The sequence below is a fragment of the Aplysia californica genome, unplaced genomic scaffold (genome assembly GCF_000002075.1).
Source record: "Aplysia californica isolate F4 #8 unplaced genomic scaffold, AplCal3.0 scaffold00220, whole genome shotgun sequence".
Classification (NCBI taxonomy): Eukaryota; Metazoa; Mollusca; class Gastropoda; order Aplysiida; family Aplysiidae; genus Aplysia; species Aplysia californica.
In genome coordinates, this window is record NW_004797490.1 from 311,530 (window position 1) to 337,896 (window position 26,367).

At 40.3% G+C, this 26,367-nt stretch overlaps 1 protein-coding gene across 1 annotated transcript in view; it reads left to right on the forward strand.

The window, feature by feature from the left end:
• LOC101860103 (protein timeless homolog) overlaps positions 1-26,367 on the forward strand; it is a gene marked incomplete in the record, with an annotated part of 107,984 nt that overhangs the window by 21,902 nt on the left and 59,715 nt on the right. Inside the window, 16 exon segments of the mRNA XM_013083236.2 lie at positions 741-894; positions 4,127-4,244; positions 5,937-5,999; positions 8,531-8,632; positions 10,785-10,825; positions 11,729-11,846; positions 13,208-13,272; positions 15,394-15,462; positions 15,748-16,012; positions 17,168-17,280; positions 18,088-18,195; positions 20,051-20,154; positions 21,100-21,178; positions 23,178-23,323; positions 24,278-24,431; positions 25,749-25,927. Of these exon segments, the coding sequence (XP_012938690.1) occupies positions 741-894; positions 4,127-4,244; positions 5,937-5,999; positions 8,531-8,632; positions 10,785-10,825; positions 11,729-11,846; positions 13,208-13,272; positions 15,394-15,462; positions 15,748-16,012; positions 17,168-17,280; positions 18,088-18,195; positions 20,051-20,154; positions 21,100-21,178; positions 23,178-23,323; positions 24,278-24,431; positions 25,749-25,927 (1,878 nt within the window).

Here is a 26,367-nt window from a genome sequence, read left to right on the forward strand (position 1 = left end):
TATCATCCTTATCTCCCCTTCTTCTTTTTTATGTTTGTTACTCTCTTGTAACACCTCTAATCTTCTGGCACTCATATGACCTTATGCAGTTGCGAGCGCCATTAAACCTCTACTAAAACTAAACTAAACTAAGATCATGTAAATTCATGATAGATCCTGTTTTGGTGTAAGTATCAGCTCTCTTCAGGCTTCTTTCTTCCGTTTTCCTTCATCTTAACTGTTCACCAATTACGCCCATCTGCTGTGACGCTGTGGCCAGCTTTTTACCCTTTAGACAATTTGTTCCTTTGGCGGTGCTACTAACTGAAGTGTCTTTAGGCCATTCCCAAAGGGGGACATTACCTTGTTCTTTTGCACAGTAAAAAAATTGTAAATGGGCTGATTCATCAATGTCATGCTCATAACTGTGCCGGAATTGCAACAGGGAACTGCTGTTTTTTCTTTCCTAATCCTTATTATACTCATTTTTTCTCTACTTCTTTTGTATGTTTGTCACTCTCTTGTGAACTGCTATTTCCGGGGTGCCTTGATTATGATAGTTGAAGCAGACTTTGTGCTGTTGAAGCAAGAGAGGTGAGCAGAGTAAGCCTGATTCACTGTAAGGACTTCTCTGTTGACATCCACCCCTTGGTGCTCATATATGACCTTATGCAGTTGCGAAGGCCGTAATAACGCTTCTACTAAAACTAAAAAAAGAAAAGAAAAGAAAATAGAAAAAGTCTTCCTCTTCTCTCCACCAGAAACCGTCAAAGATCTGATTCGATTTCTGCGACGTGACACGGACATTTGCGACATTCGACGACAGTTGGGGCATGCCCAGATTGTACAGAATGACCTCATCCCATTGGTCAAGAGCTACCACGCAGACAAGGTTTTGTTCGAGACCAACATCAAGTGAGAGTTTATAATAATAATAATAAATAAGGATAATAATTAATAATAATAGCAATAATAATAATAATAAATAGTGATAATAAATAATTGATAATAATAATACATAATGATAATAATAATAATAGTAAATGATGATGATGATTATAAATAACGATAATGATAATAATAATAATAAATAATGCTAATAATAATAATAATGATTATTATAATAATAAATAATGATAATAATATTAATAGTAATAATAAATAATGATAATAATAATAATTTTACTACAACTACTACTAATAAATAATAATAAGTAGTAATAATAGTAAGTAGTAATTATAATTAATAATAATAATAAATAACAATAATACATTTTACTAATAATATAATAATAGCATTTATATAGTGTATATCCACGCTCTACAGCAAGCTCTCTATGGGCTTTACAACTAATATTTCCCCAGCGGATCCTAAAACAGTTAGAAACATTCTCGGCTTCCCAGGAAGCATACAGTGCTAGCTGCGGATTTCACGCGCTCAGACACTTGCAAACTGATAATTAGGGCTGTACCCCGGTAGCAAACCCGCTCGTGCTCACAAGCCCCTAGTTCAAGTCACAAGCCTCAAATCAGTAGGTCAAATCATCAAATCAAATCACCAGCAATATAAGTTGAGTCTAGCGCAAACTGTAACCTCCTTAGTCTACTCTAAACTTCAAGTCCACAGCAACTAGCAATCCGCGAAGCCACTCGTGTCAGGCCCCCTCATCATCCCCACCCTGCTTGCAATCCGCGAAGCCACTTACGTCAGAAAAAGAGAGAGGGGGAGAGTGAGAGATCTCGCCCACAGAGTCACTGCGCAGCGTGGCGCTGTAGTTTACTCGATTAATCGAGGCCTGCGCAAGCCTCAAGTCCTGTCCGCTGCCACAGGCCCCACAATTCTCACAGTACTGATTTGCGCTAGGCTTACAGATTTGCCCCAGGACAAGCTCCAAACCTGACCTGCTGACTTGTACTGTCTCGATACACCGAGCGAGCGGCACGGGCTCGATGGCGTAGGACCGTCTTGATGGCGACAAGACAGTCCGATGTGTTCAAACAGCAAGACAGTACTGTGCGCTGTGTGAACTTTGAACCGTGGAGGAAGGGAGAGGCTGGGCTTGTTTTGGTGCAAGGCGTAGAGAGCTGAAGTTATTTTTAACTTCCTGCCGTTGATCAGCTAAACGAATGGATAAGTGAGAGGGAGCGTGGTATTGTAGTAACAGAGACCTAGGTTTCTGGTAGTAATAAGAATAAGTTGACTTAGATTACCCTAGAATGGAGAACTCCAGGGGTCGTTGTGATTGGCTTTTGTATCGTATGTATGTAACCTATTTTGTAGATGTGTTACACTCACAGTGACATAATACAGAACATTTAGGAGACGGGCTAGGCCTACTTCAACCCAATGTCAGGGCCAACCTGGGCTGAGAGGGAACAACGCCCCAGCAGAAAGACGGAGGTTCTCAGTAAAAATTTCTCCCCATACAGGAATCGAACTGAGGTCTTTTGCGTGCGACGATGAAGCGCTTGGCTCGTGCACATTAAAAATAAACAGGCCTTAACATCATAAGAATAGCCGATCCAATATTAATTTTTAAGTGCATTGAATAGAGCTTTTTGTTTTTTACAACCGAACTATGAAAAAAACCCAACCGATCTTGCACTTTTGGTGCAAGCCTGTCAGCGCAAATAACCAGAGAATCTATAATATGTACTGAGCCCACTGCCACGAGAGTTCGCAACGTCACGACACAGTACAGCAGGACTCTCCGCGAGTCACAACTCACCGGAAGTTCCCTCCGGTAGCAAGCGGGAGGCAAATCAAACCACAAGCCTGCTCGCAAGACTCTAGCGCAAGACTTCCGCTGCTTTACAAGCCTTCGATTAACCGAGCAGAATCCAGCCCTACTGATAATAGATCTTTCACCGTCCATAGCCGGTCTATTCTCACCAGGTTGAAGTGAGGAAAAGTCTGTGGAAAGTGCCCTTTGGCTGTGTAATGGTTACCGGAGGAATTTAAGAAAAGCTGCCTTGTCCAAATGTACTTGGCTTTTTTGTGCCTACTCTATATTTTCATGTTTTGGAAAGAATAATATTACATATATGTGAGACATGCTGACAAAATGAGTTACTTCTCGCAATTCACAAATCAATATATTGACCAAAAATCGACTCTAGGGCCAAATTTATACATTTTTTTTATCAATGCCTTATTCATTAAGTATAACATGCTTTTTGTTATTTCATACTTATTAATTGTAAAAACTTCACCTATAAGCATGATGTATCTATTTCTATGGGGCTCGAATCCAAGAAGGAACTCATTTTATCAGCACGCTTCACATATGTAAAGAGATTACTCTTTTGTTGATAGAATGATAATAGTTTATAAAGTAGAGAGAGATAAAACTAGTGTTGATTCCTGTTGTGAACTTTTGGGTTACAATGGGGAATACAATACATGGATGATAAGAATTTGTCAGCTTCACATAATAATAATAATAATAAATCTAGTAATGATAATTATACATTGTAATAATAAACCAAAAAAACACGTCGGGAGATGTTCCACTGCTGATCGTCACCGCTCACAGCTCTGTGATTTTTTAATGAGGGTCTATCGGATTTTGAATTATAATGGTTATAAGTGTGTCTTGCTCAAGAACACACAGCACAGAGTTATATGTGAGACATCATGCTGGAATCAGGCGCTCGTCAAAACAATCAAACTGAAGAAACTGGCTTTTTTTCTGCAGGTTTGTGAATTTTTATCGAATTTTCGTTTTTTGGCTAACACCTTTCGTGCCCATTAAAGAACACATTTCTGTGAGGATTTTACTGAAAAACAATTATTAAAGGCACACAAATGTAAATTTTTAAGTTTCCACCAACTCTCAAGTTAAGGAAAAAACTCATCTTTGGCGGCCATTTTCTCACTAACTTTACCTCTGAAACCAAGTGACCCCTACCTCCTTCAATCGCAAATATCTCAATTTCTATTCATGGTAAATGGGTGGGTATTTTTTCGTCAAAAGCAAAACAAATGACAAGCTTTAAGATGATACCAATGGCTCCACAAACCCGAAAATTGACGAGCGCCTGATTCCACAGCGTTGTGACACATATTCCTCTTGCTCAAGAACGCACGGCACAGACTTATATTCCTCTCCCGAGTAACTGTGGATGTGTTGCTGTGTTTCTCCAGACTGTTGGTGAACTTGACTCAGCCGGTGATCACCTGCTTCAACAACCAGATCCCGGACGAGAAAACGCTGAGGAACTATTGCCTGGAGGTGGAGTCACACCTGCAAGACGCAAAAGAGGTGAGTCGAGAACTCTCCGACTTATGTTTTTGTTAGAGTTTTAAGGCACTTGCAACACAATTAGGTCATGTACGGCACTAGTAAAAGTTTTATGGCGCTTGCAACACAATACAATACTGAATGTCATTGCTGCTGGACTCTTAACAGCTAACTTTGAAATTGAGGGGGTTTTTTGTGGGGGTTTTTCTCCTGATTTCTTCCTGACATCACACAACACATCGTGAAAGTAACTTTCAGCTAGATAAATCCTTTCAAACTGGTTCGAGCCTCAGCTCGGTCCGACGTTGTGTCCTTGGGAGAGACACTTTACACGAACTTCCCACTGGGCTCGGTCCTATCGGAGATGGATGTTAAACTAGGAGGTCCCGCCCCTTAAATAACCTAATAGTGTTGATAGGGGCGTTAAACCCATACCATTTTCACCTTTCAAACTGTCACTACAAACGTTGGTTTCTAAACGGCTAAAACATGCACAATGGCCTTGTTTTTTAGGGGTTTTTTTTCACTTTCCTGTTATCCATTTAGAATCTTTCAGCAACAATATACAAGGAATGCAAGGATTGTGACAGTGTTCTTCATGGATGTAAATTTTCCGGCTTTTTCCGTTTTTTGGGGGTTTTTCCGGCGACTTGCCATATGGGCCCCAGCTTTTAACAAAAGTCTACTTTAAACAATACTTATTATTTCAGTTAATGTGTGCGTGCCATATATTTTCCAGCTTTTTTTTCAAAACCTGTTTACATCCCTGGTTCTTGTTATTAAAATTATTTTAGAAATGCAATCAAACCTGCCCTTTAAAAAATTATTATGACATTGTCCAAGATATTCACCTGTTTGAGACAATCGCTCTTCTCCTCGACAGTGGGTAGCCGTCTTGGTAAATTCCGGCTGTACTTGTTTCATGATGTTTTCAAGAATGTATAAATTCTTGCCATTATTTCTTGTAGCATTTTTGAGAAATGTCTTGTATCTGGACACTACTTACTTTTTAACCAGAATAGTTTATGTGGGATTATGAGTAACTGGACATTAGTTAAAGATTGACCAGAATGGTATGATTGTGCGGGATGTTGAGAAAATGATTTGGTGTCTATGGGTAGTTGGTGGGTGCTTTGGTGTGGTTTGCTCCTTCATTTCTATCAAACATTTATCATCCATATCTCTCCTCCTTTTATTTGTATGTTAGCGTCTGGTAACATTTGGTAACACCTCTAATTTTCGGCTCTTATATGATCTGTTTTGGAAGGAGAATGTATGGCCACATGAATAAACCACTGGTCAAAGATCCAATCAATGAGTTGAAGAGGGGAGATCAATCCATAATCTTCCAACTTAGAACACAACATGTACCCCTCAACCAACATCTCAACCGAATTGGAGTAAAGCAGTCTGCTGCCTGCCCACTATGTGACTACCCCTCAGAGACAGTGGAACATCATCTGTTCTTCTGTAGAAAACTAACTGGTTTAAGGGGATGTTTTCTTCTCAAGCTACCCCACACATCTAATTGCCTCTACTCCTCAAAACAATTAGAACAGACATGCAGCTATTACCGAATGTCATCATGCAGAAGAGTCAACGCTCAGATGCTACTGGATCACTGACAACAACAACAACATATGATCTGTTTGTGTTGCACATGCCGTAAAACTCTTACTAAAACAAAGATTTGTTATCTCTATTTTGTTGCAGGCCTTTGCTGATGAGGAACTGTTTGGTGTGCTGACAGAGAAAGTCAAGGATATTCTCAAACAGGTGTGTGTCTCTTTATTTGTCTGTCTTATTACAAAATACAGTGTTTTCGTATTTAATGTTATAGATGTTTGTCATATCCCTATCTACACCATTAATGTAACTCTTTAAACCCCATCCGAAGCTGGGAGCATCCGGCGGTAATAACCTTGTTCCCCATCAGACGCTGGGAGCATCCGGCGGTAATAACCTTGTTCCCTATCAGACGCTGGGAGTGTCCAGTACTAGTGACTACTGTTTTGCTTCACTTAATGCTAGTTTTTGCTTGTTTTTCGGAACTATTCCCGTGCCCAGTTTTTTTAGAAATGACTAAGTTAGTTAAGCCTTTGTTTCCACCATTCAGAAGTTGGAGGCAAGCATTTGGGGTTGTAATGAAACATAAGAAAAAACTCAGGGAAACCGTGGAAAAAACTAAGGGTTTAAAGAATTCAGAAGGGTTTCGACCTTGCCTGTGAAGGTTAACCTAGGCTGAGAGGAATACAACGCCCCAGCAGAAAGACAGAAATACTTGATAAAAATTCTCGTCACGTGGAATTGAACTCAGGTCGTCTGCATGCAACCGTGAAGTGCCTAACTGCTACCCCACAGATGCTTGTGCAGCGAGGTGAAAGTGTGGGACTTACAATGACAGGGTAAGGGGTTTGGTTCTTGAGTAGAGGGAGAAAAAGAAAAACATTGGTACTTTTTTAGGGGGAAGGGGTGTTCATTGTCGTCTCAATAGGCTGTAGGTGGATCTAGTTCATAGACTTGTAGCGTAATATTTATTATATCCGAGACTGCACTCTGTTGACATAATTCCCTTTCCTCACAGAGCGCACCATTAGACTCTATTGGAGCCTAATCAAGGGCAAGACTGGAAAGGTTGCACGTGTGCTTATAGCGGGACTGGTGTTTTGCCCTTCATTAATGTGTGTCCATAGTGTGCATCAGAGCAGTGAAGCGTTTTTCTGTTTTCGAGGACACTCAAGCTATGGAAGTCACCAAACTTTGGCGACTATTGTCTCGCTAATTTTATCTCTTACACCAGACTACCCCCTTCAATCGCAATTATCTGGACTTCTGTTCAAGATAGATGGATAGTTTTTTTCAAATCAAAATCATGACAAATGAACAGGCTTTAAGATGATACCAATAAATCTGTGCCCCGTGGGTGGTTGGCGGGTGCTCTGGTGTGGTTTGCTTCTTCTTTCCTATCAAACATCTATCGTCCTTATCTCCCCTTCTTCTTTTTTTATGTTTGTTACTCTCTTTTAACACCTCTAATCTTCTTGCGCTCATATGACCGTATGCAGTTGCGAGCGCCGTAAAACCTTTACTAAAACTAAAACTAAAATGTGTGCCCCAAAAATGGAATTGAGGAGCACCTGCTGATTCCACCTCATAGAGTTGGGTCGGGCTTGCTAAATCAGCGTCCGCGAGTAACGAACTACTCGCTGGCACTACCCGCAAACGTGCGGAGGGGTAACGAACTGTCTGCTTGTGAAGAGTAGTTTGCTACTCGCTACACATCAGACGGAGAAAACAGTTCGTTTAGCGAGCGAGCGGACGGAGAGACTCCTTACATTCGAACGGGCGGACGGACGAACGGGGACGAGTCCTTCTATTGCATACTTCTTACACCCCCTCTCTCCTCTTGAGGTCCGCAGTCCGCTCGCTGAGAGAGTAAAATTGTGGAGCGGACCCAAAAACCAAACTGTCTTGAGGTTCGCAGTTCGCTTGCATGCGTCCGTTACCTGCTCGCTCTGACTGAGTCCGCGAGTAACGAACCCGTCCGTCCGCTCGCTCCAACTCTACCACCTCTTCACGACACAAATAAAGTAGTTTGTCTTATTGTATCAAACAAATTCAGACTCGTAGTTTTGTCTGGTAGTGTAACTTTCCACTGAACCTCCCGAGGCGGTGCTGCTGACTGAAATGTCTTTAGGCCTTTCCCAAAGGGGGGACATTGATATGTTCTTTTGCACAGTAGAATTGTATATTTGTAAATAGGCTAATTCAACAATGTCATGTTCATATAACTGTGCCTGAACTGCAACAGGGAGCTGCTGCTTTTTCTTTCCTAATCCTTACTGTCGTCATTTTTCTTCTTCTTCTTTTAGTTAGTTTAAGTAGAGGTTTTACGGCGCTCGCAACTGCATACGGTCATATGAGCGGCAGAAGGTTAGAGGTGTTACAAGAAAGTAACAAACATAAGAAAGAAGAAGGGGAGATAAGGATGATAGATGTTTCATAGGAAAGAAGAAGCAAACCACACCAGAGCACCCGCCAACCACCCACTCTTTTTCTTTTGTATGTTTGTCACACTCTTGTGACCCGCTATTTCCGGGGAGCCTTGATAGTCGAAGCAGACTTTGTGCTGTTGAAGCTAGAGAGGTGAGCAGAGTAAGTCTGAATCCCTGTTAGGACTCCTCTGTTGACATCCACCCCTTGGCGCTCATCATATGACCATATGCAGTTGTGAGCACCGTAAAACCTCTACTAAAAATAAAAATAAGGACCCTAACTTTCCTGATTGTGGTTTACGTTTTGCTCAGGACTGGACGGATCGGCGAGAGGAAGACCGGCTGCAGCTGGAAAGACTGTTTGTCTTGATCCGGAATGTTCTGATGATTCCCCCTGACCCAGCCAGGGAGCAGGTGAGGTTTTTTTTTTGTTTTATTATAGGTGTCGTTTGTACGGTGATGATACTTGTGTCACTACTGTTTGTTGTTTTTTGTACGGTGATGATACTTAAGTCACTTTTTTGTTTGTTGTCGTTTGTACGGTGATGATGCTTAAGTCACTTTTTTGTTTGTTGTCGTTTGTACGGTGATGATGCTTAAGTCACTTTTTTTGTTTGTTGTTTTTTGTACCTGGATGATACTTAAGTCACTTTTTTTGTTTGTTGTCGTTTGTACGGTGATGATGCTTATGTCACTATTTTGTTTGTTGTTCTTTGTACATAGATGATACTGGTATGTCACCGTTTTGTTTGTTTGGGGTTTTTTTTTGTACTCGGATGATACTTCAGTCACTTTTTTGTTTGTTGTTCTTTGTACATAGAGATGATACTGGTATGTCACTGTTTTGTTTGTTTGGGGTTTTTTTGTACTTAGATGATACTCAAGTCACTTTTTTGTTGTTGTTTTTTTTGCCATAGATGATATTTATGTCACAGTTTTGTTTGTTGCTCTTTGTACATAAATGATATTTATGCCACTCTTTTGCTGGGTTTTTTGGGGGGTTTTTTGGTCATAGATGATATTTATGTCAATATTTTGTTTTTTGCTCTTTCTTTGTACATAGATTGTACTTATGATGTCACTATTTTGCTGGGGGTTTTTTTTTTTTTTTTTTTTTTTTTTTTTTTTAGTTTTTTTTTTTTTGGTTTTTTTTTTTTTTTTTTTTTTTTTGGTCATAGATGATATTTATGTCAATATTTTGTTTTTTGCTCTTTTTTTGTACATAAATGATATTTATGCCACTCTTTTTCTGGGTTTGTTTTTTTTTCTTTTTTTTGTTTTTTGGTCATAGATGATTTTTATGTCAACATTTTGTTTTTTGCCCTTTCTTTGTACATAGATTGTACTTATAATGACACTGTTTTGTTTGTTGTTTTTTTTGCTATAGATGATACTTCTGTCATTGTTTTTGTTTTGTTGCTCTTTATGCAGATGATACTTTTGTCACTTTTTAATTTTTTTTCATAGATGATATTTATGTCAATATTTTGTTTTTTGCTCTTTCTTTGTACATAGATTGTACTTATGATGACACTGTTTTGTTTGTTGTTTTTTTGCTATAGATGATATTTATGTCACTGGTTTTTTTAAAATTTATTTTTTTAAACACAGATGATACTTCTGTCACTGGGTTTAAATGATAAAACTAAACTAAATGTTTTTGTCCTCCTTATTTGTATAACTATCCTGCTATGTCTATTCAATGCTTGTTTATGTTGTGGTTTATTTATGTCATTCTATGTTTATTAAATGTTGTGCTGTATATTTACGTCATGCTGTGTTGGTTTATGTTGTTGTTCCGTTTATGTATGTCATGCTATATTTATTTTTGTTGTGCTGTGTATATTTATGTTGTGGATTATTTATGTGATGCTATATTTATGTTTTGCTGTTATTTGCGTCAAGCTTTATTTATGTTGTGCTGTATATTTACTCATTTCATGTTTGTCCTCTCCCCGGGGCAGTGCCACTGACTGAAGTGTCTTTAGGCCATTCCCTATTTCTCGTTCTAATGCACAGTAGAATTGTAAATGGGCTGGTTCAACAATGTCATGCTCATAACTGTGCCTGAACTACAAGAGGGAACTGCTGCTTTTTCTTTCCTAATCCCAATACGAGGTGCCCACTACGGATGGGATCGGCCGATCACACCGATCACCCGACTCGATCGCCTCAAAAACAAACGTGTTTGTTTTCAGTTTCAGGCGATCGAGTCGGGCGATCGCCCTCGATCGGCCGATCCCGTCCGCAGTGGGCACCCCGTATTACTATCGTCATTCTCCTCTTCTTCTTTTGTATGTTTGTCACTCTCTTGTGACCTGCTATTTCCAGGGTACCTTGAAAGTCGAAACAGACTTTGTGCTCTTGAAGCTAGAGAGGTGAGCAGAGTAAGCCCGATTCCCTGTAAAGACTTCTCTGTTGACCTCCACCCCGAGCGCCGTAAAACCTCTACTAACAAAAAAAGAAAATGTTTATCCTGCGATGTTAACTTGACTCTGCTTTGTTTATATTAACGTCCTACTACGTCTATTTATTTACAGTCTGCTATTTTTATTTTCGTCCGCAGAGAACTGATGATGATGCCACGATACACGACCAGATTTTATGGTGAGTTGTCCTCAACTTTTCCTTGTTCTCGTCTTTTCATGTGGGGAACTTGTTATGTTTACGGCTTGATTGAGGTGTGGTTGGCTTCTTCTACTTCTTGCGGGTGTTTGGAGGACACCACTGGTAGATCCTACTTCTTTACTTTCCCTCTGCTGTTCTGTCTGTCTTTCTTTCTTGTGGGTGGTTGGCGGGTGCTCTGGTGTGGTTTGCTTCTTCTTTCCTATCAAACATCTATCGTCCTTATCTCCACTTCTTCTTTTTTATGTTTGTTACTCTCTTGTAATACCTCTAATCTTCTGGCGCTCATATGACCTTATGCAGTTGCGAGCGCCGTAAAACCTCTACTAAAACTTTCTTTCGTTTCCCAGCGCTAAATGACCATCGTTGTGTCGATGTCCTTCTCCTTACTCAAATTCTATTTCTTTGTAGTTTTGTTACATTGAATATAACCTCTTCCTGGCTAAATATCGGGAAGGAGAGAGTGGTTTCTTTTAAAAAGTGACGTAAAAGTCAACTCACCAGAATTATTGATTATGATATAGATAATTATTATTATTTTGAATTATTAACATTATCATTGCTATTATTATTATTATTATTATTAATATTATTTAAATTATTGTTGTTGTTGTTGTTATATCATTGTTATTACTATTAATACTATTATTATTGTAATTGTTATTATTAATTTATTTATTAACGTGATCAATTATAATAATTATCATCATTATTATTGTTATAATTATTGCTATTAATGTATGACTGTCATCAGTTATAGTCATCATTATTATTATTATCTTTATCATTATTATTATCTTTACTGTTATTATTATCATTATCATTATTATTACTATTATTAAAATAAAATCACTTGTACTACAAATAAAAATCTCTGTTGGCCAGGGCCCTCCACACAAGTGGCATGGAGGACCTCATTCTCTACATCGCCAGCTCCGACCGCGAGCGAACCATGCTGTGTATGCACATCATGGAGATTATCTCGCTTATGTTCCGAGAACAGGTGACTTGTGGGGTTTTTATTTTTTATTTTTTTAAAAATATATATATATATCTAGAGTACTTGTAGCAGTTGTACTAAATAAGTGGGCGGTTGGTGGGTGCTCTTGTACTTGTATATATATTGTCTCGGTCATGTTCCTGGAACAGGCGTGTTGTTCGTCTAGTAGTAGTACTTGTAGTAGTTGTACTAAATAAGTGGGTGTTTGGTGGGTGCTCTTGTAGGCTACTTGTATATATTGTCTCGGTCATGTTCCTGGAACAAGTGCGTTGTTGTTTATAGTGGTGGTAGTGGTGAATAAGTGGGTGGCTGGTGGGTGCTCTTGTAGGCTACTTGTATATATTGTCTCGGTCACGTTCGTGGAATAGGTGCGTTGTTTGTTTATGGTGGTGGTAGTGATGAATAAGTGGGAGGTTGGTGGGTGCTCTAGGTTTGTCTCGTCTCGGTCATGTTCTGGGAACGGGTGGGTTGTTATAATGGTTCAGGGATGCCAAATGTCCGGTTTTTCCGGGTTTTTTCCCCATTTTTTTTTCACTTACAAAGGAAACGGGGAGAGGTAAGAGAGAATATGTTTTTGTTTGCTCATTTAAAAACTTTACGAGGTTCGGTTTAGGTGAGATGTGATGCTCCGCTCATTTTCAGGTGTTTTTTTTTCAAAAGTCATTTGGCATCCCTGATGGTTGTAGTGGTAAATGTGTGGGTGGTTGGTGGGTGCTCTGGTCCTGTCCAGGTCATGTTCCGGGAACAGGTGCGTTGTTGTTTGTAGTGGTTTTAGCGGTAAATGTGTGGGTGACTGGTGGGTGGATGTTCTAGGTTTGTCTCGTCTCGGTCATGTTCTGGGAACGGGGGAGTCGTTATAATGGTAGAAGGGGTAAATAAGTGGGTGGTTGGTGGGTGTTCTAGGTTTGTCTCGCTCATGCTCTGAGAACAGGTGAACAGTCATTGAACGTTGTTAATTTTAAAACGTCAGTCTTTACAAAATGTCTGTCAGTGGGTGGTTGGTGGGTGCTCTGGTGTGGTTTGCTTCTTCTTTCCTATCAAACATCTATCGTCTTTATCTCCCCTCCTTCTTTTTTGTGTTTGTTACTCTCTTGTGACACCTCTAATCTTCGGCACTTATATGACCTTATTGTGTTGCAAAAGCCATAAAACTCTTACTAAAAACTAAAACTAAAACTAAATGTCTGTCATTATGAATTGTCTGTTTTCACAAAATTTCTGTCATTTCAAAACTTCTGGGTTTTTTAAAAACAAAAAGTCTTGTCTTCACTCTGCCTAATTGCATTGGTAATGTTGAAACGTCTGCCTTCAGTGTGTCTCATTGCAATGTTAATGTTGAAACGTCTGTCTTCTCTATGTCTCAGAGCCCAGAGACCCTGGCATCTGCTGGCGTGCAGCGCTCCACGACAGAGAAACAGAGGGATCAAAAGTGAGTACTCTCTTGACTATAGAAACACAGGGATCAAAAGTGAGTACTTTCTTGACTATAGAAACAGAGGGATCAAAAGTGAGTACTCTCTTGACTATAGAAACAGAGGGATCAAAAGTGAGTACTTTCTTGACTATAGAAACAGAGGGATCAAAAGTGAGTACTCTCTTGACTATAGAAACAGAAGGATCAAAAGTGAGTACTCTCTTGACTATAGAAACAGGGATCATAAGTGAGTACTCTCTTGACTATAGAAACAGAGGGATCAAAAGTGAGTACTCTCTTGACTATAGAAATAGATGGATCAAAAGTGAGTACTCTCATGACAAGAGTCTCAGAGGGGAACATTTTTCCGTAGAGGTTTATTTTCAGCTGCTGGTTGAGGGATGGGGGGGTGTAGATATTGTGAGTGGTTGGTGGGCACCACTTTTGGAGGTCCTTCCTTACCCTCCCTCTGTTTCTTCTGTCTGTCTGTCGGAAATTTTCACAGCACTAAATGACCAATACTGTGTCGATGTGCTTCTCTTTGCTCAAACAAATAAACATTTTTGTCAGCATTGTTTTGTCGATAGGGACTTGTTGGGAACTTCTACGCAATGAGAATGTGGCTACAGCTAAGGATAGTGTTTCACCCCCCGGGGCAGTGCTACTGACTGAAGTGTCTTTAGGCCATTCCCAAAGGGGGGACATTTCTCGTTCTAGTGCGCAGTAGAATTGTAAATGGGCTGATCTAACAATGTCATGCTCATGACTGTGCCTGAACTACAACAGGGAACTGCTGCCTTTTCTTTCCTAATCCTTACTATCGTCATTTTTTTCCCTCTACTTCTTATGTATATTTGTCATACTCTTGTGACCTGCTATTTCTGCAATGCCTTGATAGTCGAAGCAGATTTTGTGCTACTGAAGCTAGAGAGGTGAGCAGAGTAAGCCTGATTCCCTGTAAGGTCTTCTCTGTTGACATCCACCCCTTGGCGCTCATCTGACCGTATGCAGTTGCGAACGCCGTAAAAACTCTACTAAAAGAAATGAAAGGATAGTGTTTCACAAGGAATATTGTTCAAAGCTAAGGATGGATATAATAGTGTAGAAATGCTTCTCTTTTCTCATACAAATAAAACTAGGGGTAGGTAGATATGATCTTTCTGGCCGCCACAGAGACCCATTTTTCAGAAAAATTCAACAATTTCACCCCTAGTACATCCTATTTACCTATGAACTTCTTGCACAATTACATGAAAGTGAATAAAAGTCATTCGTTTAGAAACTTTTTGCGGGAGTGTACGTCTCCCCTTAAACTGCTTGTTGATGGCTTATATTTCAGACAAACATGGAAGTTTTACCTGTCAAATTATGTTGGTGGGTGCTCTGGTGGGGTTTACGAGTCCTTTCTTTCAAACATCTGTCGTCCTTATCTCTCCTCCTTCTTGTTTGTATTTGTTACTTTCTTGTAAAACCTTTAATCTGCGGCATGTATATGACCTTATTGTGTTGCCAGTGTCGTTAAATGCTTACTAAAAATTTTAAAAATCTGTTGAGGAATGAACGTGTATACTCACAGTCCTTTGTACAAGGAAGATGAGTAACTCTGTGAACCAAAAAAAATCTGCAGCTACCTGTTCTTTTCTCCCCGGGGCAGTGCCACTGACTGTAGTGTCTTTAGGCCATTCCCAAAGTGGGGACATTTCTCGTTCAAGCATAGTAGAATTATAAATGGGCTGATTCATCATGTCATGCTCATAACTGTGCCTGATCTACAACAGGGAACTGCTGCTTTTTCTTTCCTAATCCTTACTATTGTCATTTTCCTCTACTTCTTTTGTATGTTTGTCACTCTCTTGTGACCCGCTATTTACTGGGTGCCTTGATAGTGGAAGCAGACCTTTTGCTGTTGAAGCTAGAGAGGTGAGCAGTCTAAATCTGATTCCCTGTAAAGACTTTTCTGTTGACACCCACCCTTTGGCGCTCATATGACCTTATGCAGTTGCGAGCACCGTAAAACCCTCTGCTATAAAAAAAACAAAAAAACTTGTTCTTTGCAACAACAATCAGTCACTGTTATTTTTTTTTACCCTCTGCTAACTTGTGGTAACCTTTGCAACCTTTGTGACCTTTCCACAGACAGTTGGAGCAGGCCAGAGAGAAGGAGAGAGCGCAGAAGAAAGCAAATATCCTGAAATTCAGCGCAAGGTCAGTGCTTTGTGGTTGTTACATCCTGGTCCTTTCATTTGAGACTGGTGGGGGCTGGAGTTGCCTAGATAGAGGTTAAGGTGTTCACCTCTCGTTCAAAGGTCCCGGGTTCAAATCCTAATAGCGACAGAAAATTCACAAAAGCGAAGGAAATTCAAGGGTTCCACAGATTTCGGTTAAAGCGGACTTCAGTGCAATATTGACGGGGGGGCCTTATGACACTTCTTCAGGTACATTTTACATTTCTTTTACGCTTGTGCTCCTTGTTTTTTGTTTGTTTTTTAGGCACTCAAGATTCGGCGGCACGTACGTGATTCAAGACATGAAGTCGATCAGCGACAGCAACGTCATTTACCACAAGCCCCTGTGTGAAGTCAAGTCGTTCTCCTACGACGACGGCAAAAGCCGCAAGAAGATCTCGAAAAACCGCGCCCCCATCAGGACGGACAACCCAACCCGGCGGTCGACCTTGAGCATGCGGCTCAGCCTGAAGGAGTTCTGCGTGCAGTTCTTGGTCAACGCCTACAACCCGCTCATGCGGGCAGTCAAGGTGAGAGAGAGGGGGTGGGTGGCTGGCGGGTGCTCTGGTGTGGTTTGCTCCTTATTTCCTATCTATCAAACATGTTGGTGGGTGGTTGGAGGGTGCTCTAGTATGGTTTGCTTCTTATTTTCTATTTATCAAACATCTATTGGAGGGTGCTCTGGAGTGATTTACTCCTTATTTCCTATTTATCAAACATCTGTTGTCCTTATCACCCCTCCTTTGGTTTTTTTGTGTGTTTAGTGCTCTCCTGTAACACCTCCTAATCTTCGGCACTTATATATGACCTAGTTATCTTGCAAGTGGTGTAAAACTCTTACTTTAAACAAGGTAGAATGTAAAAAAAATATCAGAAAATGTTTCTTCATGGGAATTGATCTGCGAGAATAGACCTTTACGGGATCTGCTTTGTGTGTGGGTGTAAGGATGGGGCAAAAGGACCGGGAGTGGGATGGGGGCAAAGAACAGCAAGGACCGATAACATCAAGACATAGAATGGCCAAAGTATGACAAAGTGTATAACGGCAGCTAGTGACCGTAAGCACTGACGGGTCATCACACGTTGACCTCTGAGCCAGAGATGACATCCCCAGGTATCCTGATAAGGATGGGCTCAAAATTACACTTTAGAGAGCTCAAAATTACACTTTAGAGACTCTGTCTCGAGTTTCTCAGCATTAGATGTTATGCAGAAATTAGACTATTCCCGTAGGGGGGATATTAACATGTTCTTATGCACAGTAGAATGGTTAATGGGTTGATTTATCAATGTCATGTTCATACTGTGCTGGAACAACATAGGGGGAACTGCTGCTTTTACTTTTCTCATCCTTACTTGTTAGTCGAAGCAGACTTTGTGTTGTTGAGGCTAGAGAGGTGAGCAGAGTAAGCCTGATACTCCGTTTGGACTTCTCTGTTGGCATCCACCCCTTGCACTCATATGACCTTATGCAGTTGCTAGCGCCGTAAAACCTTACTGGTACAGAAATGAAATTATGATCCCAGAATCTTTAGTAGTAGATTTCCAATGTTAGACTCCTATGCCCTTCCACCCCCACCCCCCCCCTAAAAAAAAAAAGAAAAAAAAAAAGACCCTACCAACCGTGCCCCACCCCCACCTCTGTTGCACACGTGTGTCAATGTGTCCTTGTACTACACACACAGGATGGTTTGACACGCAAAACGACACAGGACAACGACGAGACGTACTACCTGTGGGCCATGAGGTTCTTCATGGAGTTCTGTCGACTTTGCTGCAAGAGAGTGGATCTTGTCAGGTGAGACTACAACTACAGTTTAGTGGGTGGTTGGCAGGTGCTCTGGCTGGTGTGGTTTGCTCCTTCTTTGCTATCAAACATCTATCATTCTTATCTCTCCTTAGTGTTGACCAGAATCAGGCTGTGCAGTGTACTGTTGCGAATAGAACCAACCTTTTTTTCGCACGCTCATATGACCCAATGCTGTTGCGAGCATCGTAAAACTCTTACTAAAACTTAACTACCTCTCCTTCTTTTAGTGGGTGGTTGACAGTTGCTCTGATGTGGTTTGCTCTTTCTTTGCTATCAAACGTCTATCATCCTTATCTCTCTTTCTTTTCGTGTGTGGGTGGCAGGTGCTACAGTGTGGTTTGGTTCCTTCTTTGCTATCAAACAGCTCTCATCCTTATATCCCCTCTTCCTTTTTTTGTCTTTGTTATTCTCTTGTTAACACCTCTAATCTTTGGCATTTGTACGACCTAATTGTGTTGCAAGTGCCTTAAAATTCTAGCTGAAAAGTCTATGAGTGTGTCATTTGCATATAATATGTCAGTCTATCAGTTTGTACTTCATGTCAACAGTCTGTGTGTCTATCAGTATGTACTTTGTGTGAATAGTGTGTGTCTATGATTATGTACTTGTCTGTGTCAGTCTGTGAATGCGTACTTTTTATCAACGGTCTGTGTTAGTCTACGAGTGTGTACTTTTTTCGACGGTCTGTGTTAGTCTATGAGTGTGTACTTTTTATCAACGGTTTGTGTTAGTCTACGAGTGTGTACATTTCATCAAGTCTTTGTCAGTCTATGAGTGTGTACTTTTCGTCACCAGTGAGACCATGTCTATGCCAGCCTTCCACTACATCTACACGCAGCTGTGTACCTACTACGAGAATGTGCAACTGGGCAAAGGGGAGGACGCCAAAGTGTGGGGCAGGAGGTGAGTTGTGTGTGTTTCTCTGTGTGTGTGTGGGGAATCATAGTGAAATCATGCACTCGTCAAAATACAATAATGAAGTCGAAGAAACGGATATTTTTCTGCCCGTTGACCAATGCTTGTTGAGTTTTTGTTCTTTAGTCTTTTTTTTTTTCTTTTCGGCTCAACACCTCTCACATCCATGAAGTTTGCTGTTGAGCGGGAGTTTGTGCTATACAAAAGCATAGCTGCCAACTAGTAAATAAAAAATGTGAGGTATCGTGGTGGAATCAGGCTCTCGTCAAAATAATCAAAGTGAAGAAACTTGCATTTTTCTGCGGATTTGTGAATTTTAATCAAATTGTTGTTTTGGGCTCAACACCTTTCATGCCCGTTAAAGAACTCATTTCTGTGTGGATTTTTCTGAAAAACGTTGATTAAAGGCACAAAAGATGTAAATTTTCTGTTACCACGGACTCTTAAGCTAAGGAAATAAGTAATCTTTGGCGGCCATTTTCTCACTAATTTTACCTCTGAAAACAGGTGGCCGCCACCTCCTTCATTCTCAAATATCTCGACTTGTATTTAAGATAAACGGATATTTTTTTTCATGCAAATAAAGACCAGTGAACAAGTTTTAAGATGATACCAATAACTCGATGTGCCCAAAAATTGACGAGAGCCTGATTCCACCACGATGCCTCACAAATGTATTTGACATGATTCTGAGGGTGACTGCCAAGGTCCGTTTTGGGTCAGAAAATGCAGACTCCGTTATTTTTAGTATTTATTTCTCACAGATTTGCTGATGCATGGGTGGTTGGCGGGTGCTCTGGTGTGGTTTGCTTCTTCTTTCCAATCAAACATCTATCGTCCTTTTCTCCCCTGCTTCTTTTTTGTGTATTTTACATATGACCTAATGATATGCAGTTGCGGGCGCCGTAAAACCTCTACTAAAACTAAACGCCGATGCTTGAAAAAAAAGTTCTTTCAAAAGCAGTTTGCGAATGATAATGAGGACAGCCATAACTCAATTAGAGAGATCTTTATTAAAGATTTCTGACCAAATTATTATTGCAGGTCAGCTTTGAATAGCTTGATATTATTGGGACTAAGAAAAATGTAATTGTGGGTGGTTGGCGGGTGCTCTGGTGTGGTTTGCTTCTTTTTTCCTTTGAAACATCTATGGTCTTTATCGCCCCTTCTTATTTTTTATGTTTGTTACTCTCTTGTAACACCTCTAATCTTCTGGCGCTCCTATGACTTTATGCAGTTGTGAGCGCCGTAAAACCTCTACTAAAACTAAACTCTTTCCTACCAAACATCTATCGTCTTTATGGCTTCTCCTTCCTTTTTGTGTTTGTTACTCTCTTGTAACACCTCTAATCTCCGGCTCTTATATGACTTTGTTGTGTTGCAAGTGCCGTAAAACACTTACTAAAACAAAAAGTGCTATTGGGGGGGGTGGTTATTTGTCCAGTGCCCCCCATCTTGACCTACTGCGAGGGTAGTCGGTATTTTGGTATTGGAAAGTTGGCAGCTATACAAATGCTATTTATTATTATTATTAGTAGTATTAGTATTATTTTTTTTAGTTTCATTACTTTACTATTACTGTTACTATTATTATTATTATTATTATTTTTATTATCATAATTATCATCATCATCAATATTGATGTCATTATTAATTATATTTATATATTACTATTTTTATTATTGTTGTTATAATTATTACCATTATTTATATTATTATTATTGTTATTATTATCATCATCATTGTTATTATTAACTATTATTATCATTATCATCATCAATATTGATATCATTATTTATTATTATTATTGCTATTATTATTGTTGTTGTTGTTTATGCGTCAGGTCTCATCTGGCCCTGAAGGCGTACCAAGAACTTCTGAAAACCTTGGACTTCATGAGCCGTTCCCGAGACAAGCAGATTCAAGAGAGTGCAAAAGTTATTCAAAGTACGTTCATAAGCAGGCTGGAGTCTCGTTTGTTCAACTCTTTATCTACGTCAAGCCGCTCCCAGCGGCTCACGGTCGGAACTGCTGTGCCGATGAGCGCTGACAGTGGCTCGGACATATTCCTTTACGATGACTTGGACGTCAAAGTACATTTCGGCAACTGCCGAAAACAGGTCTCTTTTATCGGGATTTCATTTATTACATGAAGAACTAACGAAATAGGTTCACTTTTTAAAATTTAATGACCAATTTAGTGACGTGTGTCAAGCCAACGAGCAGTATCACTTCTAAGTTCTCGGTACCGGCCAGTAGTTTAGTGGCTGGGAAGTGACGGGAAGGGCATTTCTCGCGAGAAACGGGTACTCTTCTCGGCTTTACCCGCTCTTAGTTTTCATGGGGTCTGTAAATTTAGGTTCTTTTTTCATAGGTAGTCAGCGCCTTTGCTTTCTTCGTCGAACAGCCATTCAGTGTTGTCATTTATTGTCTAATGCAGGGCTTCCATTATTACGAATTTGGTGGAATCATTAGGGGAGGGAGAGTGGGAAGAGACGGGGGGATCACTATTCTTACCGTACGGTAAATGTGTTCTTTGTATTCTTGCTCAGTGCATTGAACACTTTCCTTGTGATGGAAACACGTTGTATAAGTGAAATTTTGCGTTATTATTATTATGAATATTATTTGCAGATCAGTATTTGACAGCTTTCTGTCATTTTCTTTGTCTTATGCCCAATTTTATCTTTTGAGTGGGTGGTTGGCGGGTGCCCTGGTGTGGTTTTCTCCTTCTTTCCTATCAAATATGAATCGTCCTGATCTCTCCTCCTTCTTTTTTGTGTTTTTAACACCTTTAATCTTCGGCACTTATACTTAAATGACCTTATTGTGTTGCAAGTGCCGTAAAACTCTTACAAGAACTAACACTTATCTCTTGGGGTTTTGTTTCAGGCAACGTGTTCTATATGATAGAGTACAGAGATATCTTCGTCACTCTTCTCAAGCGCTTCAAGGAGTCCAAAAGCTCTCGGTACGTTCCATTCTTCATCCAGGCTGTGTCCTTTTGTGTAGACTGTTGGAGTGGGTGGTTGGCGGGTGCTCTGGTGTGGTTTGCTCCTTCTTTCCTATCAAACATCTTTCATCCTTATCTCTCCTTCTTTTGTGCGTTTGTTACTCTCTTGTAACACTTCTAATCTTCTGGCGCTCATATGGCCTTATTTTGTTGCAAGTGCTGTAAAACTCTTACTAAAACAAGACTGTTTGAGTAGAGAGCATGGGAATTTGTTGTTGATCATCCTTTTGTTCTTATTCCTCTGTGGGTTTGAGTTTTTTTCACCAATACCGTATGACCATTGTTGCTGGGTCACTATATGGCTATTTTTGTGTCCGTGTGCCACTAATATTGTTCGTTCTCTCTTATCAAACATCTATCGTCCTTATCTCCCCTATTTCTATTTTGTGTATGTTACTCTCTTGTAACACCTTTAATCTTCGGCACTTATAAGACCTTATTGTGTTGCAAGTGCCGTAGAACACTTACTTTTAACAAAATTATTTATCATCCTTCCCGTGGGGGCTGTTGTGGCCTAGAGGTTGAGGTGTTGTCCTCTCATTCAAAGGTCCCGGGTTCGAATCTGGGTAGCGACCAAAAAATTTTCTTCTCTAAAATTGTCTCCTTTCACCTCTTTTCCTGCTCTCTAGCAATGTTCTGTTGTCTGCTTTCATTTCCACTTTCTGCCCCCACCCCCTCACCTCCTTTGCCCCCTCCTCTGGGCTCCTGACTCTTTCTGCAGCCTTTCTACTGTTACTCCTTGGGTTCTCCTTACTGCTGTCTTTCTGCCACACCCCTAATCTTCTGGTAGGAAAGATCTACACCTAGCCTTCACGGACAAGGGCCAAAAATCTCGGAGGGCCCGTGCGCAATGCGCAAATTGCGCACGTTAAAGATCCCTTGGTGGTCTAAAATTGATAAGAGTAGGCTCCGGCCACCACCAGAGCAAAATTCAAAATTTCCTACCAACTGAAAATATTAGGTGTGTCCCGCGCGCTCATTTGACCTTATGCAGTTGCGAGCGCCGTAAAACACTTTACAAAAACACAAAAAAATCCTTCCCGTATGTCTGATAATCCTTTAGTACTTGCCTGTCTGATAATATTCCCAAAGTACTGCACTCTGTATGTCTTTAGAATAACTCTGTACTGTAACTCTGATGTTTGTAAGTTCTCATTATATGTCCCTTATGTTAGGGTCCTGAAGTGTTCTGTATTGCTTTGTGGGTGGTTGGCGGGTGCTCTGGTGTGGTTTGCTCCCTTTTTCCTACAAAAACATTATTGTCCTTCTTTCTCCTCCTCCTTTTTTGTGTTTTTTACTCTCTTGTGACACCTCTATTCTTCGGCACTTATAAGACCTTATTGTGTTGTTAATGCCGTAAAACTTTTACTAAAACTAGACGACTAATATTCATATTCCTTCCTGTATGTCTGATAATCATTAAGTACTTGTATGTGGGTGGTTGGCGGGTGCTCTGGTGTGGTTTGCTTCTTCTTTCCTATGAAACATCTATCATCCTTATCTCCCATTCGTTTTTTTATGTTTGTTACTCTCTTGTAACACCTCTAATCTTCTGACGCTCATATGACCTTATGCTGTTGCGGGCGCCGTAAAACCTCTACTAAGACTAAAACTAAAGTACTTGTAAGTCTGATAATATTCCAAAAGTACTCTGTTCTAATGTTTGTAAGTACTCTATTGTAAAGTTACCTGGCGGTCCGATGCGTCGGGTCTGTCAGGGGGCCCCCGTCCAAGATAGGTGTTGTCTCGTCGTGGTCCTGAGTTCGACTGAATACCCCAGTGAGTCTCTCAGACGATGTCTCTATTTTTCGCGCCGGGCTCTTGACGTCATCCAAGGGCGTGCCACTCCCCTAATTATCTAGTTCCCACAGTAAAGACAAGAATCATGTCCCTTGACATCACACTCTATATGTCTGATATATTATGTTCCTGAAGTGTTCTGTATTCTGTTTCTCAGGGCGTACTTACGAGACCTAGTGGAGTCGACCCACATTTTCCTCAAGATGTTGGAACATTTCACCAAGGGAAATAAGCGTCTGGTTGTCCAAAAAAAGTCCAAAGGAAGGAGGAAGAAAAAAACTCGTCAGAATGTGTCAAATGGAGGTGAGGCGATGTACCTTCTAGTTTAGTTTAGTTTTAGTAGAGGGTTTTACAGCGCTCGCAACTGCATAAGGTCATATGAGCGCCAAGGGGTGGGTGTCATCAGAGAAGTCTTTACAGGGAATCAGACTTACTCTGCTCACCTCTCTAGCTTCAGCATTATAAAGTCTGCTTCGACTATCAAGGCATCCCGGAAAACGCAGGTCACAAGAGTGTGACAAACATACAAAAGAAGTAGAGGAAAATGACAATAGTAAGGATTAGGAAAGAAAAGGCAGCAGTACCCTGTTGTAGATCAGGCACAGTTATGAGCGTGACATGATGAATCAGCCCATTTACAATTCTACTGTGCATGAACGAGAAATGTCCCCCCCTTTGGGAATGGCCTAAAGACACTACAGTCAGTGGCACTGCCTCGGGGGGGGGGGGGAACTTCTAGTTTGAGGGGCCGGGGTTAAGAAACAAACTGACATGATAACTGACCTCATATAATGCTTGCCTATAATTTGAGCAGTTTATCCAAAGAATTTGGTCCTTAAGATTCTCGATCAAAATTATTGTTTATATAATGTCATTATCATTGTTATTGGGGGAGGACTTCCGTAACGAGCGACCACTATGAGACAGAGAAGAATTGAGAGCTAGGGGTAGGGGAGATCTAGGGGTAGGGTTAGGGTACGGGTTAGATTAGGGTTTGGGGTTAGCCTAGTTAGTTAAGTTAGTAGGGTTAGGCCTCTTCTTTATTGTGTTTGATGGGGTGGTCGCTCGTTACGGAAGTCCTTCCGTTATTGGTATTATTATTATTGTTATTATTATTACTATTACTATCATCATTATTATTATTAATTTTATTATTAGTTTATTATTATTATTTTTAGTAGTAGTAGTAGTATTATAATCAAGTATAATTAATTATTATCGTATATAATATTCTATCGTTCTTGTCATTCCCCTCAGAGCCCCCGGCGGAGCTGAGTGAGGAAGATCTGACCGTCCTGTGGGACACCAGCGTCTCTGACCAACTGACCGCTGCGCTGGACGGCCGCACGGAGCTGCCGCAGGACGTCACGCCTTTCGACGCCACTCTGGACATGGCACTGGACGACCAGAGGTCAGTTTAGTCTCGAGTTATGAGAAGGATGATAATTTATCGTAATATTAATAGTAATATGGTAATAGTAATCATTATAATGGTGATCATAATAATGATAAAATAATGATATAGTAATAATTTTAATAATGATGATAATAATGATATAATAATAATAATAATGATAATAATAGTAATCATAATCTTAATAATAGGCATAAAATAATGATATAATAATAATAATATAATAATAATAATGATAACAATAGTAATCATAATCATAAAAATAGGCCTAATGATAAAAATCATGATATAATAATGTTAATAATAATATAATGCGAAAAGTAATGATAATGATAATTATTACACCGGAGAGTCTGCTTTAAACAGACAACGGTTAATCCGCAAACAGCGGTAATCTGGAAAAAAACCCAATCCGATCCCCAATTTCGAAAATGTTATGGTTCTTCTGTTTGAGGTACCTCTCTAAATAAAATAAAAGGCTTTCCCAGAGAAAATATGGAAACCTCTCAGGTTTTTGGTTTAAGCTGGCTCCTCTGTAATTGTATTTCTATAGTGCTAATTAACGCTTTGCAGCACATTCTATGAGCTTTTCAACTGTTATTATTACCCCATAACCCCAGCAGTCCCTAGAACACTCTGAAACATGCTCGGCTTCCCAGGAAGCATAAGCTACATTGCAAGCAGCTGATTAAAAGCTAAAACACAAACAAACTAACAAGATCTTTCTCTGTCTATAGTCATGCACTCATTGGTTTAACGCAGCTTATCGTAAATGAGGTGAAAATGCACAGGTTTATTTACAATAACTGCTCGACTTATCATAAATAGTGTTAAAATACATGTATCTATTTGGGTTTTCTTGGGTGTAGTTAGTTGCAAAGTGCATATTTATTTGCCATGATGGGTTTGTAACGTAATCTGAATCTACTGGGGTTTTGGAGACTAATTCCCCCCCACACCCCCCACACCACCCCCCCCCCCCCCCCACCACCACTACACACACACACACACCCTCCACTCACCCGATCGCGAATTCTTTTTGAAGATTCTGAGTGAAAACTCCCTTTGGAGTTGTTGGTAGGTCTACATAATACCATAGCTGAGGTCCCCCGGTGGTTTTATAATGATAAATAAATTGATAAATAAAGAGATAAATGAATAAATAAATGAATAAATTTATAAAGAAATGAATAAATACATTTATAAAGAAATGATTTATATAAATGAATAAATAAATTTATACTTAAATAAATGATTAAATGAATAAATAATCGAATGGAAAAATAAATAAATAAATAACATTTTGTTCCTCAGAATCGACACCATGCTGAGGGTGCAGTCTTGCCTGAGGGACGGGAACGTTGCCGAGGCAACCGCGCTGTTCCGCGCCGCGCGAGAGGTGTGGCCTGAGCAGGAGGAGTTTGGGTCGGAGGCTATGGGTCTGGAGGAGGAGTTGGCAGCTCTACGGGAGATCTTCATGGCTGCGCTGCCTCGTGAGTACATACCTCGTGTCTTTGTGTGTGTGTGTGTTTGTGGGTGAGTACATACCTCGTGTCTTTGTGTGTGTGTGTGTTTGTGGGTGAGTACATGCCTTGTGTCTTTGTGTGTGTGTGTGTTTGTGGGTGAGTACATACCTCGTGTCTTTGTGTGTGTGTGTTTGTGGGTGAGTACATGCCTCGTGTCTTTGTGTGTGTGGGGGTGTGTGTGTGTAGATATTTCATGGCCTCACTGCCACGTGAGTACATGCCTTGTGTCTTTGTGTGTGGGTGTGTGTGTGTGTAAGGGTGTGTGTAGGTGTGTATAGGTATTTTATTGCCGCACTGCCATGTGAGTACATACCTCGTGTTTGTGGGTGTGAGTATATACTTTGTGTGGGAGTGTGTGTGTGGGTGTGAGTATCTACTTCGTGTCTTAATGTGGGTGTGTTTGTGTG